Source organism: Melozone crissalis, unplaced genomic scaffold, assembly GCF_028551555.1.
Source record: "Melozone crissalis strain CALT ecotype California unplaced genomic scaffold, PUWL_Pcris_2 ptg000005l_1, whole genome shotgun sequence".
In the NCBI taxonomy this organism is placed as follows: Eukaryota; Metazoa; Chordata; class Aves; order Passeriformes; family Passerellidae; genus Melozone; species Melozone crissalis.
This window is the reverse complement of record NW_026535783.1, coordinates 49,475,062-49,494,009: the sequence shown is the minus strand read 5'-3', so window position 1 is coordinate 49,494,009 and position 18,948 is coordinate 49,475,062. Positions and strand designations below refer to the sequence as shown.

Here is an 18,948-nt window from a genome sequence, read left to right as displayed (position 1 = left end):
ACAAAAAAATCATCAAGCATATTAATAATTTTCCTCCTGTGATTAACTAGGCAGGGCTATGCATTTAGCAGTATTCCTGAAGGTGAATCAAACCAGAATAAACCTGGGTTTTCTTTATTACAGTAAGAACACCTGAGACTGCTTCACTGGTCCAAGTACAGTATTTTATTACAAAAACTGCTTCTTACATTAACGTGTCATTTCAATGAATCCCCTTAATTAGTACTTCTCATTGACAAAAAAGCTAAGATTTATTCTTAAAATAAATATTCCCCACCTCAAAAAGAAAGTTCAAAAGGAAATTAAAAGAAAAAAATCCCCTCCTTTTTTTTATAAGAACAGCGTGGTCTTCTGGCTTAGTTTTATTTCAGCTGAAATGGTGGATAAACACCTATTCTTGGAGAATAAGCGTTAAACACCTTATAAAAATCCCCAACATAAGGTACACAATGTGTATGTATGTTCCTAAAGAGAATTCTTGTTAAGTGTAAACATCTGTTCTTGAACATCTGTTCTTGACTCCTGTTTGAATGCACTCCTATCAAATAATGTTTCTCTGAGAAACTACATTTGCTTAAATATCTGACACATAACTGTTTTGAAGTTGCCATTTCATTTTTTCTACAAAGTACCAAAACAGTTGAAGACACTGTTCTTCCCTACTTCAGTACAGATTATATTTAACAGTTCAAAATATAAAAGATCACAAGTTTTACATAAAGGAATAACCTAGATTGTGGACTTAAACACTGAACACTGCTTAGCTGAAGCAGCAGCAAATTAAGTACTATATATAGACAGAGATTTCTATTAAACTAATATAATTCAATTAAACTGTCTGATAGCCTAAGACCTGTTTTACATGTGAACAAATTAAAACTGGGAGTTCATAGAAAGTGATTAGGCTTGCCATCACTTTAAAAAACATGCTTGCTTAACCAGAAAATAAAGATGGCAAGGACCAGTGCATTCAATCCAAGTTTACACCAACTTCTTTTGTTTTGTTACTTTAAATGTACAAAGTACATCACATTACTTTTCAGTTTAGTAGTTACCAGGACGTTATTAGGCAAAATAATCTCAACCTGTGAAAACATTAGACTGACTCTTCAGAAAATGATGTGTAGTAAGAGTTTGAAAGCATGAAAGAATTTTTGTAAGAGTAAGAATTTGAAAGAATATTCAAGATATCTGACAGGACTTCTTTTCACAGTTTCTAACCACTGAAGAAGATCAAGCATAGCTAGTCTCAAGTCTTGATCTCTTAGTTTGTCTTACACAGACATCATTGAGTTGAAGGCAATCTTTATTCTAAACTTCATAGATTTTGGTTTTTTTTCCTTGTGCACCTGGTCAGTTCCTAAAACAATTCTTCAGTTCAAACCCATTTTAGTATTCAAGCTGCCTTTTTAGTGCAGGTTCCTTGAAGATCCTGTAGATTTATCTTTGACCTAATAAAACAAGCAAGATAACTACATTAGATAGTTAAAATGCTACACTGCTTCTATGTGTTGCAATTAGTCACATAATCATTATTGACTCTCCTGTACTTGTAAGAGGATCAAAACAGCAGATAAATACACAGATTTTTCCATTTTTTACCTGTTGTGGATCATGTGGCTTTTGACCAGATGCCCTGCTGCAAGAGCAGCCATTAATGACAATTCCCCTGCCATCACTGTAGCACAAACAATTTTAGCAAGCTGACGGGCATTTTCACCAGGGTTATCTTGGCTTGCACCTTGAACCCCTAACATCTGGAAAAAAATACAGGGCAGTATTATGCTATGAAATCTAAGTCAATTTATTATATATTTGGTAGTATTTCTAAATTATACCAAATGAGTCTCTTTAATATTATTAAGACATTAGTAAATGTCTTAAACTTTAGAAACTGGATATATGAAAACAGTTCATTAGACATTTCTAACATTTTCATATAAATACACCAAGTTTCAAGTAGCCCCATTCCTGCAATATTGCTTGCACGCCACATGAAAGCAACCTTTGATTTAAGAAGATAAGTTGCTTTCAACTTTGAGAACTATACCTGCAAACAGGCCTGCTGTGGGAGCAGGTTGGTGCCTCCACCAACAGTCCCTATTTCTATAGAAGGCATTGTGCAGCTGATGTACAGGTCTTCATTGGTGGAACCAGTTCTCTCCATCAAAGTGATGCAGTTGGAGCTGCCCACATTCTGTGCAGCATCCTTCAGATCAAGGAGGAGAAACAACAATCAGACACATAAATCAGTGTTTGATTAAGAATTACTGAACTAAAGAAAATGTGAACTGGTGTATAACAAACCTACCTGACCACAGGCAATGTAGATCGCTGTCACAATGTTTGCTGCATGTGCGTTGTAGCCACCTATGCTACCAGCCATCGCAGAACCCACCAAATTTTTGTTTATATTAACTTCAACTAGATCTTCTGTAGTTGTTTTCAACACCTGGACAAAGTGATAGATACACTTTTACTACCCTTTTCCTCAGGCAGGAGTAGAAATACTCTATTTATGGTTATTCATGGCCCTCATCCCTTGTTTGCTTCTGTATGGAATTTGAATCAATCATTGTCCTGGATACCTTTTACTTTTGTTCCAAAGAAGACTTTTAAATATAGGATGTCCAAGTAACAATGGAAAAGTCCAAACAAAGGGTTTGGACTTTCACAGGCCTTTGAGAAAAGCTCACAGCTGGGTACTCCATTTCAAAGTCTCCCTTATATTCAGAATGGAACAAGTAAAATCATCTTGGCAGAAACATCCCATTAATTTACCTTTACATGACTCCAACATTCCTGTCAATTTGTTCCAGACACTAAACTCTTCCCAAATTTGTTTTGCACACAAATATGGAGCCAAACAAAAGTTCCAACACAAACAACTATTCTACATAGGTAAATAAATACTATGAACAGTAATATAAAATTAAGTGACATATTTATTTTTAGTGACTAGATTTTGAAACTTTCAAGTAAGAGATTTATACTGAATTTAATACAAAAATGATCAAAGATGGTCAAAAGAGATACTGTTGTTGAGCAAAATTTAAGATATTCCTGCACAGCAGGAACAGTATTTATCTGCACAAAGTCTGCAGCACTGACAAAAACATAACATTGATGTATTACAAGTTCAGTATAAGTAAATGTGGTGACATACAGGGCTGGGGTTTGAGGAAAACCTTCCCAAATTTACCTAAAAATTATCAATGCTCATTATGAAAGGACTACCTCCCCTTTACTACCCTGGAATGAAATCCTGAGGTTACAATAGATATTGCCAGTCAACAATTTGAAAAACAGTAAACTACCCCAGAAGACATGAATTATGTCAATGTATAAATCCATTTTGAACACACTGTTAGAATCCTGTGTCAAATTCTGTACCCAGAATTTTAGACATGGTAGAACTGTAAAAGATACAGAGGTAAGCATGTTCAAAGACATACTGGAAGTCTGTTTACTCACTGATGATAGAGAAACTAGTACATTTTAGTCTGAAAATGAAAATAGCTGGGAAGGTGGACCAGCTGTGTCAGAGCTGTAACATCTTGAACAGTTGAGAGAAGATGAAAAGTCTTAAACATCTCTCCCAGTACAAAACTGGGGCATCATCAAATGGAATCAATACAAAAGTAGTTCTCACACAAGGTGAAGCTGGACTGTGGAATACTGCCCAGAATAGTAGTTCTAGAAGTTTATATAGTGTCCCAGAAGAGACTGGACAAATCACTAAGGGAAAGCAAGCAAAAAAAAACAAACACCCTATCCAGTATGCAATCACCCACTTATAAGATCTTAAACAAGTGTTACAATGCAGTGAATTCTTCCTTGGATATTGTCTCCCATGGCCAGTGCTGACAACCAGGTAACAGGCAATGGATTTTATCTGACACAGAAGCCATCTTCTGAACTTGGGTGGAAGAGAATCTAAGACACTGTTGTAATGGAGGACAAGCCGGCCAGAGAATACAACTGGCATTGCTTATAAAGTAATACCCTTGGTCATGCCAGATGCCAAGACAGCTTTGGAGTAAGTAAACCACCTGATTATCCGTTTCCACTGTAGTAGGAAGCATATAAATACTGAAGAGAAAGCCGGGTGCGTGTGACACAAAATATGAGTGAAAGGGTTAAAAGACTGGGTTTAATGACACACAAAACACCACATGTAAACATCTGTCAAAATGTGGCATAATTTTTAAGAGGTTAACCATGAAAATCCCAATGCCTTCAACTAGATATTAAACACATCACTACGCATCATTAAACACATACACACTATTTCACACTAGCCACAATGAAAAAGGAAGAATCTACTGACTCAGAGAAATGGCTTATCCTACAGAAGTACCTGAAAAGACATTTAAGAACCATCCTTACCTGGAAAACAACTTTCAGTTCATATTTACAATGTAAAATAAGCATCAGTTTTGCAAAACGTATGTATTTTTATAAACAAGAGACCAGACACTTACTTCTCTAACAACCTTAGCTGGAATGACTGCTTCACAGACAACAGACTTTCCTCTTCCTTCTATCCAGTTTATAGCAGCAGGTTTTTTGTCTGTACAGTAGTTACCACTGATAGCTATAACCTGAAGGTCAGGAAACTCTTCATTCAGCCGCACCAGTGCTTTTTCAGTACCCTGTTAGAGCGAAACAGGTAATAGGCTAGGTTTATCTTTATGGGTGTAAAACAAGCTATTCAAGGACAGCGGAACGGTATCCTAATCAGATAATCAGTTACAGTGGAAGAAAAGAAAAATACAAAAATACAAAAAATATAATGAAGAAACAAGAAATAGAAGGGGAAAAACCACAAACAATTATGACTATCTTTTTTTCTAATCACTCTGGGAATTACATTGGGGAATGACTGATTTTTCCCAGTACATACAGACTCCCTGGATCCATTCTAGGTACGTAGACATATGGGTACCATACTGAAGATACAACAGGAACTAAGTGAAACTATTACAGGCATAGATTGAAAAAAATCTGGATGTAGAGGAAAGAGCTTCTTTACACCAGGAAATCAAGACTAGAAAATCTGCTATATTAGGACTTGCCTATGATCAGATCCACTTTCATAATGGTTCTGATTGCCTATTCTAAAAGAAGTTTAAGTCTAACATTATTCGTTTTGCAATCTAAGGATCTAGATAAGCAATCTAAGGATCTAGATATGCAACCTAGAGATGCAGTCTAAGGATCACATCTCAAATTCTTCCCCATGTTTGCATAAAAACAAGCAAAACTAGAGAACACCTCTCTGCTGCCACTCCTAATTCTTTATTAACTAGGAAATGATAAACACAGTAACAGAATAATTACTACTGGATAGAATCTTTGGCTTAAAGCAACAGTGCAACCATTTTAGCTTTCTATTACCAAAAATACTGTCTTTAAATAATTATAAAAATATAAAATAAAAAATTACTTCCTTCCTTCATAATTTTCTTCCTAGTTTTGTCTACACTTAACAAAACCAAAAATTTTTATTGTTTTATGCAAAGACCACTGTGTCTTGTCTTTGTCTTCCAGATGGCACAGGTTATTAGGCTATTTTCAAAAAGGAATACCCATTTTTTAAAAATACTTAAGGGGACTGATCCTTACTTTTGAAATCATATTCATTCCCATTGCATCCCCTGTTCCAGACTGAAACCGGATATAAAGGTTACGACCAGCCAAACTGATGAGAAGTTTTTGTAGGCGGGCAAACCTGCAAGAAAATGTAACTATTACTTACAATGCTCATGGGAATATTAGCTTTAAGTGGCAAAATGACAGTAAATATTTGCAAATTGCACTGCTAAATACAGAATAATAAATTCCTTTATGAATCATTTGGAAAAGAGCTGTAAAACCAACAAGTCCAGTCTTTGACAATCATCCTTTCAACAGGACCACAGCACCAAGTGCTATGTCCAGTCATTTCTTGAACCCTTCCAGAGATGGTGCTTTCTTGAATAAGTACAACAAAATATTCACTGTTAAAATGTTCACTGCCTTTTTATGTTTTCTATCCCTGAACTTCAAGAAATAAAATATCCTCAACTGCTAACATAAATTTATTCACTTGTATTCCTTAAACATCTCACTACCAGATCTAAAGTAATAATCAGGCCTTTGGAAATTCTGATGTAAGTTTTACAGCAAGGCAAAAAGCATGCTATCTTCAACACTGCAAGCTGCACAAGTCACTCAAAAGGCAGAAAGTACTGCATTTAAAAAGCAGCATGAGCTGATTCTGGCCAAAATACAGATGTATCTTTGGCTGATGCTTGTTAAGAAACACAACAGGTAAGAAAATCTCTCTCTGAATCTTCCTAAAGCAAGAAGATCATCATAAGCCCTAGAGAAAACTTTAGGGCTTGAAATAGACTTATTTTTACCACTGTTTTACATTTTTTTAGCATTTCAGTTCTAGCATTAGTTTACCTTGTATTTTCTCAGATTAATACTAATAATATCATCTGAAAGGCTTACGACCAAACTTTGAGGATTTTTTCTGCATAGTAATTACAGTTACTCTGCCTAGTAAAAATCAAAATAAGATTATAGGATCTTTTTTAAAAGCTTAGACAAATTAATATTCTATTAATTATTATGCAATGTCTATCTATTTGTTGTTAACATACAGCAGTTTACCATTATCAGTGAAAAATGTTTATTGCTAGCCTTGGCACACAGCCAGACTGATTTCTGTCCTCTTAGATACTCACAGCATTGGGACAGCCAATTGCAGTACTCCAAAAAAACCAACTGAGATCTTTCTACCATCCACAGAAGTCTTATGTCTGGACATGAAGCTGGAACAGCCATCATACTAACCTACTTGTGCTGTCAAAAGCTTCCTTCATTATTTTAAAACCTTCGGGGCTTTCAAGCCAGACTTTCACCTCTGCAGCCTGGCAAGCAGTGGGCAACCTTACAACAGGTCCTCGAGTCATCCCATCTGCCAGAATGCGGCTACTTGCTCCTCCACCAAGCTAAAAACCAAAGCAGAAGGGGGATGAAGTAAGATTACTGAAATTTTAGTTTTCAAGAAATCAAAAATATGCATTATATAAACCTGAATATGTTTAGGTTTATATAATGCATATTTTTATGCATTATATTTATGTATTTTCTAATACAGGAAGTTTTCTAAGCTTTTAAAGTCACACAGTACTTACACATATTGCTCTACATCCTCTGTTTGTGCTTGCTACAAGACATCCTTCTGTTGTTGCCATTGGCACCTGAAACTCTTTCTTATCCAAAACCAGTGGTCCTGCTACGCCTACAGGAATAGGCATATATCCAATCACGTTTTCACAGCAAGCTCCCATCACCTTACAGAAACCAAACAAAACAATCACTTAGGTTACATTCCAGTGGTACAGTACAGCATGCTACATACAATGCCTATGACTACACCAAGGCATCTTTGTAAAACACGCACAAATTTACCCATAAATCAACTCACTGCCACCTCAAAAAGTTAACAGCTATAACTACCAACAGCGAATGTTATTCAACACTAGGCAAGATATATTGAATCCTGTATAGTACTAAATGTTACTTAAATAACCCTGAAGTTTTAATTTAAAAAAATATTCAGTTTTAACTTGTGCTCAAGGTTATATTATCATTCAGTTGAATTGTGGCTCAGTTTTAGTAGAACTCCACATTTCTCAGATAAGTCAGCTGCATACTTTGATAGGAAATATTTTTTGGATAACTTACAAAACTCATGCACCACCCTAGGTTTAAAAACATTAAGAGCAATTAAAGTTGGTGCCTCATGTCTGCCTTTTATTTTTTTCCTTCTACATCAGTTTTGACCATGCTTATTGTTAACTCACATGCATGACTATGGATTTATTTCATAGAACCATAGACTTGTTTGGGTTGGAAAGGACCATAAAGACCACCTAGTTTCAATGCCCCTGCCAAAAACAGGGACACCTTTCACCTTTCACTGAACCAGGTTGCTCAGAGCCCCATCCAACCTGGCCTTGAACATTGCCACATTTGGACCATCCACACCTTCTCTGAGCAACCTGTTCCAGTGTCTCACCACACTCCCAGTGAAGAATTTCTTCCTAACATCTAAATCTGCCCTTCTTCAGCTTAAGGTTGTTCTGCCTTGTCCTTTCATTACAGATTCTTGTGCAAATTCCCTCTTCCACTCTCTTGTAAGCCCCCTTCAGATACTGGAAAGTGCTTTAAGGTCTTCCCAAAGCTTCCACTTCCAGGATGAAAAATCCCAACTCTATTAGCCTGTCCTCACAGGTGAGATATTCCAACCCCCAGTCAACTTAGTGGCCTCCTCCGGAATCGTTCCAACAGGCTCATGTTTTTCTTCTTCATGTGTTTGGAATATAGTTATACAGTGAGTTCTGCTTGTCTACTTCATACTTACCAAAGAATAATTATAATTCTTGTAAGGAAGATACTGCAAAGATGAAGGTTCAGGAAGTTTCTTAGATAACATCTGTCTGCGAATGGATACACCTCGCTCCTGGGTTTCCATCAGGGTTTCCAGTTTGTACGCAGGAATATGCTTAGCATTAACTAAGCTGATAACCTCAGCATCAGTAAGAAATTTTGCTCCTTCCTGGAAACAAAGGGTGGAGAGAGAAAACAGAGACTCTCCTGGTGAAAATAATTTTAAATGTTTCTAAAAGAAAAAGAATAACAACTTTACTTTGCTAAAGGGGTCAACTGCCAACATCAGGTTTTACAGCAGGCCAACATATGATCAAAAACTTTCATGATCAGACAACACTCGTACGTGTACATGATGAAGTTCCAAAGACTTGGAATGTTATCAATGATGAAGCTGATCCCTCTTCCTACCCTTCTCAACTGACTTGAGAACTCATTAAAGGGTTTTGTTTTAGCTGTGACCTCCACACTCCTCCATGTTATTAAAGCCATGTAATTTCCTGAAGAATGATATTACAACCAGTGGGATCATCTAAAAGCTGGGAAAAGAACTCTAACAATTCTTAAATCAGATGCTGCAGTAGGGGTTAGATAAAATAGTTATTTTTCCATACCTGTGCATTTCCAAGTATACGAACACATTCCTCAATAGAACGTGGCTCTTTAGGTAACTCAATCTCTTCCTCTTTTCCACTCAGATATGAAGAAGTTTCCACAGGGCTGGAATTGCCAACTACAAATGTAGCCTTGGTTGATGACTCTGCTAACACAGGTTTTATGACTTCAGCTGTACAAAGATAATAAAAATGAGCTCCAGTTAACAAAATACTGAAGTTTTGATACCAAATATAATATGCTACCAAAGATTGCACAATTTGTTCCAAATACTCATTAATGGGTCCAGACTTTAGAATTATAAAAATTACCTACCACTTTCATCTTTGGATATGAAAGTTTCTTCTCCTGTGTTAGATTTTTGATTGTTTTTCAGAACTCCAGTCTGCTTCCTGCAACAATTTTCAGGGACCTTTTTCTGTACCATCACAGGAGATGTTATGGGATTCTTCAGTGAGAGCGTAGATTCAGTCTCCGCTTGCTCAAAGAAAATATATTTGACAGCAAGGAGAAGGGCTAATCCAAGTGTGATTACTTGCTCAATATCCATACTGGCCATTCTAAAAATGATCAAAAAGTAAATATAGAGTATATACAATTTGTTGCTTATAACAGAATTCTGATATTTTTTTACTTCAGAAAGGGTAATAATTCCATCCTCACATAGTTACAGAAATTCCAGTCAGGAGATATTTTCTACCAGGATGTTGAAGTATTCTAGGCTAGGGTGGAAAAATCATTCTTCATACTACTATCAACAGGAAAATCTTCAGATGTCATTAAAGAGTTACATAAATCTGGCTAAAAAGCAGCCCCAGTAGAAAAAATGACTGTAAAAGATTCACTGATAGCTACATCAAATTGACTTGACACCTGTCCCCCAATGACAAGACAAAGTTTCATTTATCATTATCTACCAATTAGGACTACTATGATGCAAGATGAACTGCTAAGAAGGGACAAATACCCCATGCCTATACCCGAAAGTTCTGACTTCTCAGAAATAACATGAAGTGACAGGTGACACTAACTTGAATTGAGCTGAAGGAAAAGCCATAATATAAAATGAGTTTTGCACCTTTTGCACTTAGGTGTGAATGGTGAGAAACTCTATGTAAGTAAATTACTCTGGTACAGTTTTGAAATTATTTCCCAGTGCGCTGTGAAAGATGCTAGTGGGAAAAGACAATGTTTTGATGCACACAGGAGAACTAGCTCTTGATCATGTTCTTGACTACTGCAAGAGTTTGGACAAATGGCATAATATTGACATTTCTTCTGAAATGTCACCTCTGGTTCCAAGACGTCCTACAGTGGTCAGACCTGAAAGTCTGCACAGTCTTGTGATCTAGGATAACAAGCATCTAGCTTGGCAGCAGTAGAAATACAGCACAATCACACTTCTGTGAAGCCACCCACCGAGAAAGGTAGAACTGCCACAGTGAAACATTAGGTTCAATTCTCTTTGGTGCACTCTCATCCAATCCCACTGAATTTTCAACAGTACTGTTTTGAGCAGCTGGTTCCGCTATCCAACGACTGTGGGCGTGAACAAGAACCAAACCCAGTGACTGTATCAAAAACACAAAACAAGTATTAATTTTTCAAATGTAACTTGGTATCTAATCTAGTAAGAGTAAATATTGCCCTCTTTTTGTTTGGGTTTTTTGCTGGCTTTTTCCCCCCATGTTTCCCACGCTTCTAAAATCCAAAAGCTGCTTTTCTACACCTCTAATTAACACCCTTTTTGGCCTACTGCGACACTGTTGTATAGTAGCTTTGGATGTGTCCCACCCACACTTTCTCTCACTCAAGAAATAAGCAAAGGAAGCTGAGGGTACTGCAGGGGCAAGAGGGAGTACACATGAAAGAGCCCTGAGTGCTTGGCCCAGAAATGCCACACGCAGGAAAATGACAGGTGTAGATATAGGGTAAGTTAATTAAAAACTAATGACTAAGTTCAACTAATGGGCTTCAGAATACAAGTCTATAGGAAACAAAAGCTTAATTTTTGCACCAGGACACCTCACTGATTGCATAACCACAGGTGAAAAAGAGCCACAAACCATAATCATTTTGACCCTCTGTGTCACAGGATTTGGTTTATTCTCTTCTTCTTCCAGAACACGAGCAAAATGACTAAGCTGCCATATAGGGCGCCCTTCACGACTCTCTCTTGAAAGCTGCAATAAAATAAAAATAAGTCATATATAGTACCTATTAGACAAACCAACAAATAAGATGCCACATTACATTTTTATTTGATTATTGACAAATTACCAAGAGTCTATAGTTAGACTTTCAATTGTGAAAAACCCTGGACAGACAATAAGTTACAGTATCATCTGTTTAGTTTGCTTTAGATCACAACTACTACTGAGTGTGACTCATTTACAGTGATATTTACACATTGCTGTCTTTACCAGTTTACTTTGAAAGGAAGATGAACATGCTGGCATATAACTCCATGATGAAAAATACAGCTTACAGAAGCACAGGGCTGAATACTAAACTTGAGGTTGTCTTGAAGCTGGTCTTACCTCTAATACCAAGGACACACAAGCTGGAAAGAAGGTCATGAAGACAAAGTAGTTGGCAAGAACAGACATACAGCCAAAGCAGCACATAATTTCAAGCTGTCGTACACCTAAATAAAAAGACAGTTTTTACATTTGAATATGCAATTAGCTATAGCTGAGTAAGTGCTGCTGGACTAAGAAAGAAATCATTAAACTGACATTGCTGATTACAGAAGGAACTATCGAGATTAATTAAAAACAAGCATCTTAAGGCCTACTCATTGTGCATTGGCTTATTCTAAGCACAATATGTATTTAGGTAGTGACAGAAAAGTATTTCAAGGTGTAATTCTAAATGAATACAAATGAAGTTCACCAAGATTTTAAACTTCATCATGAAAGCTTGAAACTCCTTACTCATTTGAGCAAAAAAAAAATTAGCCAACACTATGTACTGAACTCCCTTTTCAAACATGGGATGTTCAGACAAGAAGTAACAGTATACACCCCACCTACTTCTTCAAAAGTATCCAGAAAAAGCCACGCTATGCATGGTGCACATGCAGTATTTGATCCTTAGTAAGGATCAAAGAGCTAACAGGATAAATTGGTTTTAAAAAACTATATACAGCACCAAAATGAGTTTTTATCCCTAAGATATAAAGAAGAAAACAGCTTATTAATACACGATACCCTGAAAGGAGTGAAATTATTTGAAGAGCAAGTGCTAGAAGATGCTGTTGAGGTATGCAGTGTAGTTGAAAAAAACCCAAACCAAATCTTATGAAAGCAGCTGCACAGATGTTCATTCCTACTTCACAATGCTCAAGGAAAGCCATTACTAGTATTTAAAACTTTGGTTCAGCATGTATATATTATTCATATTTGCAGTAACCAGTAAAATAAGCTAATTAGGAGATAGATAGATAAATAAATAGATTAAGTTGCTCCACTCTCATGGCTAACACCTATTATTTGAAACTTTCCATACTCTAATGTCTCTCAAAAGGTCTTTTTTAACTGGAAATATTTAGACCCTTACACTTTATGGCTCACCTGACATGGTACCAACACCAATTACAAGGCACTCCACAAGTGCATCCAGGGTAAACGTAGGGCCTAATATTGCCATCCCACGTGAAATATTTTCTCGTACTTCATCCTAGAAAGAAAGATTTCTGTCCATTAACATGAAGACAAAAACCAAACTAAGTTATACATAACATGACTAGTAAACAGAGTAGTATTATGGTGGGAAGGCCTTCTAAAACATTTATTGAAAATGAACTATTATGAGAAAGTGTACAGAGAATCTATTCTATTTCCTCTAAGTAATTATACTTTCACTATTGACACAAAATTATTTTATTTTTACTAATTTCTCTACCTTTGCCTCATCAGTATTCTAAGCTTCTACAACATTGATGGGCAGAGACATTAATTGCAGCAAATTCAAAAGGACACCACTTCTAAATCTGAAGACATGATAGAAGGCATTTGTGTCATGGATTTCAAAATTTCTTACAATCACACATCTGTACTTCAACTACTACTACTTTAGTATTTTATATTTAACTCTGTAGACTCAGCTGATAGAAAAGAGGTCACAAAAGGCACTAAAGCTTTCTGATGGGGAGAAAAGGATTTCCTCCAGAAAGCAGGCATGATAAACTCTAGAGAGCTTGCTGCTGTTTTCCTGGTGATGGTATTTTTAGGGCAGCAGGGGGGAAAAAACTGTAGAAGAAACCTATTTGTAAAATATTCTCTTAAAATTAATAAAAAATTCCGAACCTGCATTAATCATAAATAATACAGAACACATTATATTGCATATATAGAAACTGTACATTGTAATATACACCAAATTCAAATACAACACAATGTTTGCCACAATTAGTATGTGTAAATGCCATGTACAGTATTTTGTAAGCACAAAGTAATCCCAGTTAATATACTCTTAGTTCAGAATTTGGACTATTAGGAAACAAACATTACCAGGTACAACAAGCAAGATATCCTGTCAATCTCTCCTAATGTGTTGTGTTAAATGTATTGGAGTATGGATGTTCTTGTCTGCACATATGCTACGTTCGTTCGGCTAACATTTGGCCTAAAATTATGCTTCTTTTTGTAGTAACAGTGTAACATTGGATGTGTCTTTAGATACTGTTCCTGAGTCCTAGAAATTAACTATTTCACTATCAGTAACCATTTTAAGGAAGACTTTGTTTAGGAACTTGAGCCTCCTTGGAAGAGCTGTAAGCATTGCTGGTTTAAAGTTCCAATTTAATGAAGTCATGCTCATACATACAATTAACAATGCCCACGGCTGTGCACACTAGTTTTACCATATTACTATTCACTTGAACACTGATCTGGCTTGAAGACAAGAGAACAGAGAATCTGGATAGAATTTGATCCTTTTGTTATTTATGTATCCCCAAGACATTATTTGCCTGTGTGTCTCTCCACTTGGATTACTTATACAATTATAAAATGACTTGTCTTGAAAGGGGCCCTCAAGCTCACCTAGGTTCTAATCACCTGACATGGGACAATACTCTATTCTGAACATTAAATTAAAAATCACCATTGCAAGACAAACAAACAAAAATCCCAAAGCAAAGCACAAACAACCAAAAAATCCTTAAAAATACCTCCCCTGCCTGACCTGTGAGTTGGAACTGAGCGCAAATTTGGCTAATGCACTTGCTCTTGACAAATCAATCAGAAGCAGGAAGAATGGCAAAGCTTCACTGAAAAAAACAGAGGCATATGTTAAAATTCAAGGTTTATGGTACAGGAAAAAAAAATATAAGCATGAAATCCAGAATAACAATTCATTACTTACTTTAAACCTGTCAATTCTTTATCCAAGAAGTGAATTACCACTGTACTAAAAACAAAACTTGAGAAGATTGTGAAGAGGCCAGCAATACCTTAAAAAAACAAGAGAATAGGAATTTTTTTGCCTATATATAGGAAGAGGAAAAGGAAAAAAACCCAAAATTCTCCCACTTTTAGATGAATCATGACAATGAATGATAATTCCCGTATCAGTGCACTAACAGCATTTGAGACTCAAACTGAAGAAGCTATTTCTTATAGACAATAAAATCTAAAATTTGTAATGCATTCAAAGTAAGACTCAAATAAAAGCCATAAATCTTAAGTAAAATCTTAAACAGCTCTACAATTTTAAGTATTTCACATAATAAACAGTTATTTCAAGAATGACATTTTCAGTGTTTATATAATCCTACACAACCTTCCCCCCCCCCAAAAAACAGTACTTTGATACGTGCAAAAAACTTTTTCTGCTATCTAGAAAATAATTAAAATAATGCTGTTGTGAACATAAGGATTAAAAGGTTAGTATTTGTTACCAATTTAGGTAAACCACGTCCCTCACAATTAAAACACATACAGCAAATACAAAAATCAGATAAAATACCTAAAATGTATTTTGATCCAAGCTGCCTTAGGTTCTGAAACTGGAAATATATATAAAGAATTGCTATGCAGCGTGTGATTGTCAGGATGATGATGTCACTGCTCAGAACATCCTGTATGAAATACAAAGCAATTTAGTTAGCTTTTGCACTATGGGAAATGTTGTGAAATGTTGTGTTCATTGTAAAGCTGCATTAAAAGTTAAGTTCCAGAATAAAATAAATATCACTGTTAGTCTTGCCTTAAAAACTAAAAATGCTAAAATGCTTGGTCATTGCATCACTGTTTGCATACAGTTTTGCCAACCAAAATAAGAAAAGGCCATGAAGAAGCTTCTCCACAGCTACTTTACTCCTAATATATCACAGCTTGATCATATTCTATAGAAAACCCTGGATGGACTGATTAACAACAATGAAAATTATTTTAAATCCTTACACCAAATAAATTATTTTAAACCCTTACTTCTTCAACTTTGGGGCACTCATAATTCCAGCCACAGATCTTATCATTCCCAGTGAACATCTTCATAGACATCATGCAGATAGTGAGAGTCACTGTTCCCACAATGACTTCCCATGGATGAGAGGCTACAAAAAGGCCATGCATTCGGAAGAGTCTGGACAGCATTTTCAAGGCTGTTTCTCTATACTTTGCAAACCTGCAGCAAAGGAATACTTCATATGAGTACAAGATTCAGTGAAAAAAGATACACCTCTACACTTTCCTGCAAGACATCCTTCAGGAAATAAAAGCAAAACCACTTAAGACAGAGAAGTGTAAAGAAACTAATCTTTACCTTTCCTACAATCATCCATGTAAAACATATTTATTTCTAATATTCTAAAATATTGTGCGTGATCTCCTCCTGTCTTCTCAACCTTTTTTGTTGTACTACCCATCTTCCTAGTTTCTTCATGGCCTTTGCCACTGGGATTAGGTCATCCATTAGAGTAGGGTGCTAGTAAAGCCAAGGTTGAGGGTTCAATCTCAATAAAGGGCATTCATTCAACAGCTGAACTCAATGACTTTTGTGGGTCCCTCCACATCAGAAGATTCTGTGATTCTAACAGTAAGGCCTCACCAGTCTCACAAGATCTCTCAAAATCTTCCTATCACACAATTTTGATACTGCTTTGACTCAAAATCCTTGTTTTTACCTTTTATGTAAGCACTCAGTAAATTCTTCGTTTCTCTGTACTCATTCTTCCTGTCAAAAATACTGATGAGCTATAAAAATTATCAATTAACCACTACTGGTAATACTCAACAGCAGGAATTGCAATGTTATGCTTCTGACTGAGTCTTCTCTACTTTCCGTTCAATATCATCCTGTGATACAAACTAATTACAATTCAAAAGTATTCCTTCTTCATCTAAAGCATGCAAGTCCTCACATAACAGTATTGTGGCAGTTCTCTTCTACATTTACTATTCCCTGTTTAATGGTGCATTTCATCATCCCTCTGCTTCCAACAGATAACAAACGTTTACCAGGAATTTTCACAGCTGTCCTTCTCATAACTAACAATATGAATGTTCAACACGTCCTTCAGACCGCATCCTGGTCTATATGCTCTGCGTTGTTTCTTTATGCAAGTCTGCCAAAGATCTTTACTTATGTTTTATACCATAGAAATAAATTGTCATAACATTCTCACATACATTAGTAACTGGACCTTCCTTTCCTCACTGCACAAAAACAACAGCTTACAAAACTGACTGTAAAGTTTAAAAAATGCTTAATAGCCTGGCTAACAGAGACAGCCTGCAATTTACATGGACCAATCTAGTACTGCAAGATTTCCATGGAGGCCTGAGGGGTCTACATACCACCACCTCAAAGACGATGAAAAAATCCATTTGTGCTGTCCTAAATGCAACAATCCATCCATAGGACTTTTGATATTACTTACTTGCTTGGACATCAAAAATGAAGCCGACATTCAATGGAGAAAATAACAGACAGGCAAATCTATCTGCCCAAGTACTCCTGAAGATACCAGAATCATCTTGGTTTCCTACCAATACCAATCTGAATCACATGAGCACCAACAGCAATTATTTATTTTTCTTTATCCTTCCACAGTGATGGTGTGACAGGATATTTGTGGCTCGTAGAGCCAAACTTGGAAAATAATTGAGAAGATTGCCTTCCTTAAGAACAAATTATTTAATTTCCTAACTGAATGGCTTTCTTCAAATAAAATAAAAAACGAACCCCCTCCTTTTAAAGTTGACATTATTCCTTCTTTTTCTCTATATCGTATACACTTCATTCTGTTCTGTAAATTTATGCAATTCTTGCAAAACTGTTTCACACTGGTATTGTAATTTCTCCTCAGCACAATGGAAGGTACATTTTGATTAGGAAAACTAAAATAAAACCCAGCCAGAAGAATACCTGTGCTGAAGATTTTGAAACAACACAAAAAATAGAAAAGGCATCACAACATCCTCTGAAAACACAAGTAATTTTGAATACCACTCTATTTCAGGAAAATCATAACTAGCAGTTACTACATGACTTTACAGAGTTCTACCAGTCCTGAACCTAGTAATACTGCTAACACAACTACTTCACCTGTTTCATTTTGGAATGATTATCCGACAATCAAAAAACAAAAGATTTCAGAATCTTTTATTGAGAAATTGTTTTTCCTATTTCTAAACAAAAATGGCAAAAGTAAAATGGCTTCATATAATTAATTGTGTGTGGGGGAATGCATTAATTCATTTATTAAAATAATGATCCATAGTATCTTATTAGTATTATTAACTGCTGCTATCCTGAAATACAGGATGCCTCATCACTCATCTTGGGGTTAACTAAGTGATACTAAGTCCAAACGCAAAATGATTCTTTAAAGTTTTTGTGTTTATTTAACCTGCCCAAAGCACAGGATGCTTTCTACTATGCAGTTGACACTTCTAGAAAATATTGATGATTTCACATAGTGATTCTGCACTACAGTACTCTAAAAAAAATTCAATGCATAACATCAGCTGGTATTTCTGTTTAAAATATTTATACACACACACTGACTTGCCGCTTGGAATTAGCAAGACATAACATTAAATATAAACCTAAATTTAACGTCTTTGTAATTATATTGATTTTCAAAATGGTGGTTTAAAAGGGATGCTTTATAAATTCTGTTTGCCTTTGTTTTCAATTAAAAATTCCTAGGAGACTAGAAAATAAAGCAATCCATTTTGAGAGTAAAAGCTCAATCCATTTTGAGAATGCAAAATATGGACAAACCCCAAACGTGACTCCCTCAAAAATGAACCAGAGTGTAAAAAGCAAACTAGACCGGTTGTATGTAAACGTTTAGAGCAATTACCACCCACGTAACAGCACGACTTACCTCTTAAATTCTTAAGGTTTGTTACACAGCTCTCACTAACCTCAGAGCAATCCTCTGCAACACCATCTATTCGATCAGCACTAATTTCCCATCTCCTGCTATCTGACTCAGCAGTACCTACAGGAGCCAAGCGGCAATAGCAGCCCACAGAAAACCTGTGCGGAGCTCACCCGGAGCGCACACGACAGCACAGAGCCCTGCCAGAGAGGCAGTTTTTGTCGAACAGGCGAAACGCGGGCAGCCCGACGGCGCCAGGAGGGTAACGGGACAGCGACACGGGCATCCCCCGCACGCCACCCAGGGCGGCGGTGAAGCACAGCGGCCGCCACTCCCTACGTGCGACGATAGCGACGCCGCCTTTCCGAACAGGCACTCGGGCCCGGAGCCCGCCGCCGGGCACGGCGGACGCGTGTTGCCAGCCCCACGCGCCCCCCCCCCACCCGCAGCCCCGCGGGTCCCCGCTCACCGCCGCGCTGCAGCCGCGCTCCCCGCTCCGTCCCGCCGCGCCCCGGACTGCGCCGCCGGCCCCGCGCCGTCCCGCC

The 18,948-nt window shown here is 36.8% G+C and overlaps 1 protein-coding gene across 2 annotated transcripts; it reads right to left on the bottom strand.

Annotated features, from left to right (window-relative positions):
- Positions 1 to 510: 510 nt before the first annotated feature.
- HMGCR (3-hydroxy-3-methylglutaryl-CoA reductase) lies at positions 511 to 18,948 on the bottom strand. 2 transcript variants are annotated; one of them, XM_054286252.1, is made up of 20 exons: positions 18,873 to 18,948; positions 15,501 to 15,696; positions 15,037 to 15,148; positions 14,434 to 14,521; positions 14,254 to 14,338; positions 12,639 to 12,744; positions 11,604 to 11,710; positions 11,130 to 11,246; positions 10,483 to 10,634; positions 9,379 to 9,623; positions 9,063 to 9,235; positions 8,423 to 8,617; positions 7,191 to 7,349; positions 6,847 to 7,004; positions 5,629 to 5,734; positions 4,485 to 4,655; positions 2,312 to 2,452; positions 2,051 to 2,209; positions 1,603 to 1,757; positions 511 to 1,451 (listed from the first exon to the last, which is right to left on the bottom strand). In XM_054286252.1, the coding sequence occupies exons 2-20, from the start codon at positions 15,663 to 15,665 to the stop codon at positions 1,397 to 1,399; spliced, it is 2,649 nt and encodes an 882-aa protein (XP_054142227.1). In that variant the 5' UTR covers positions 15,666 to 15,696; positions 18,873 to 18,948; the 3' UTR covers positions 511 to 1,396. The 2 variants fall into 2 exon arrangements, with proteins under 2 accessions (XP_054142227.1, XP_054142235.1); XM_054286260.1 differs by lacking the exon at positions 18,873 to 18,948 and adding an exon at positions 18,407 to 18,670.

Excerpts from the sequence above, each read along its gene's own strand:
- HMGCR (XM_054286252.1), bottom strand. The coding sequence starts at position 15,665 with ATGCTGTCCAGACTCTTCCGAATGCATGGCCTTTTTGTAGCCTCTCAT. Across the intron at positions 12,745-14,253 it reads CGCTCAGTTCCAACTCACAG|GATGAAGTACGAGAAAATAT; the intron begins GTCAGGCAGGGG and ends CTTTCTTTCTAG. Across the intron at positions 2,453-4,484 it reads CAGCTAAGGTTGTTAGAGAA|GTGTTGAAAACAACTACAGA; the intron begins GTAAGTGTCTGG and ends CACTTTGTCCAG.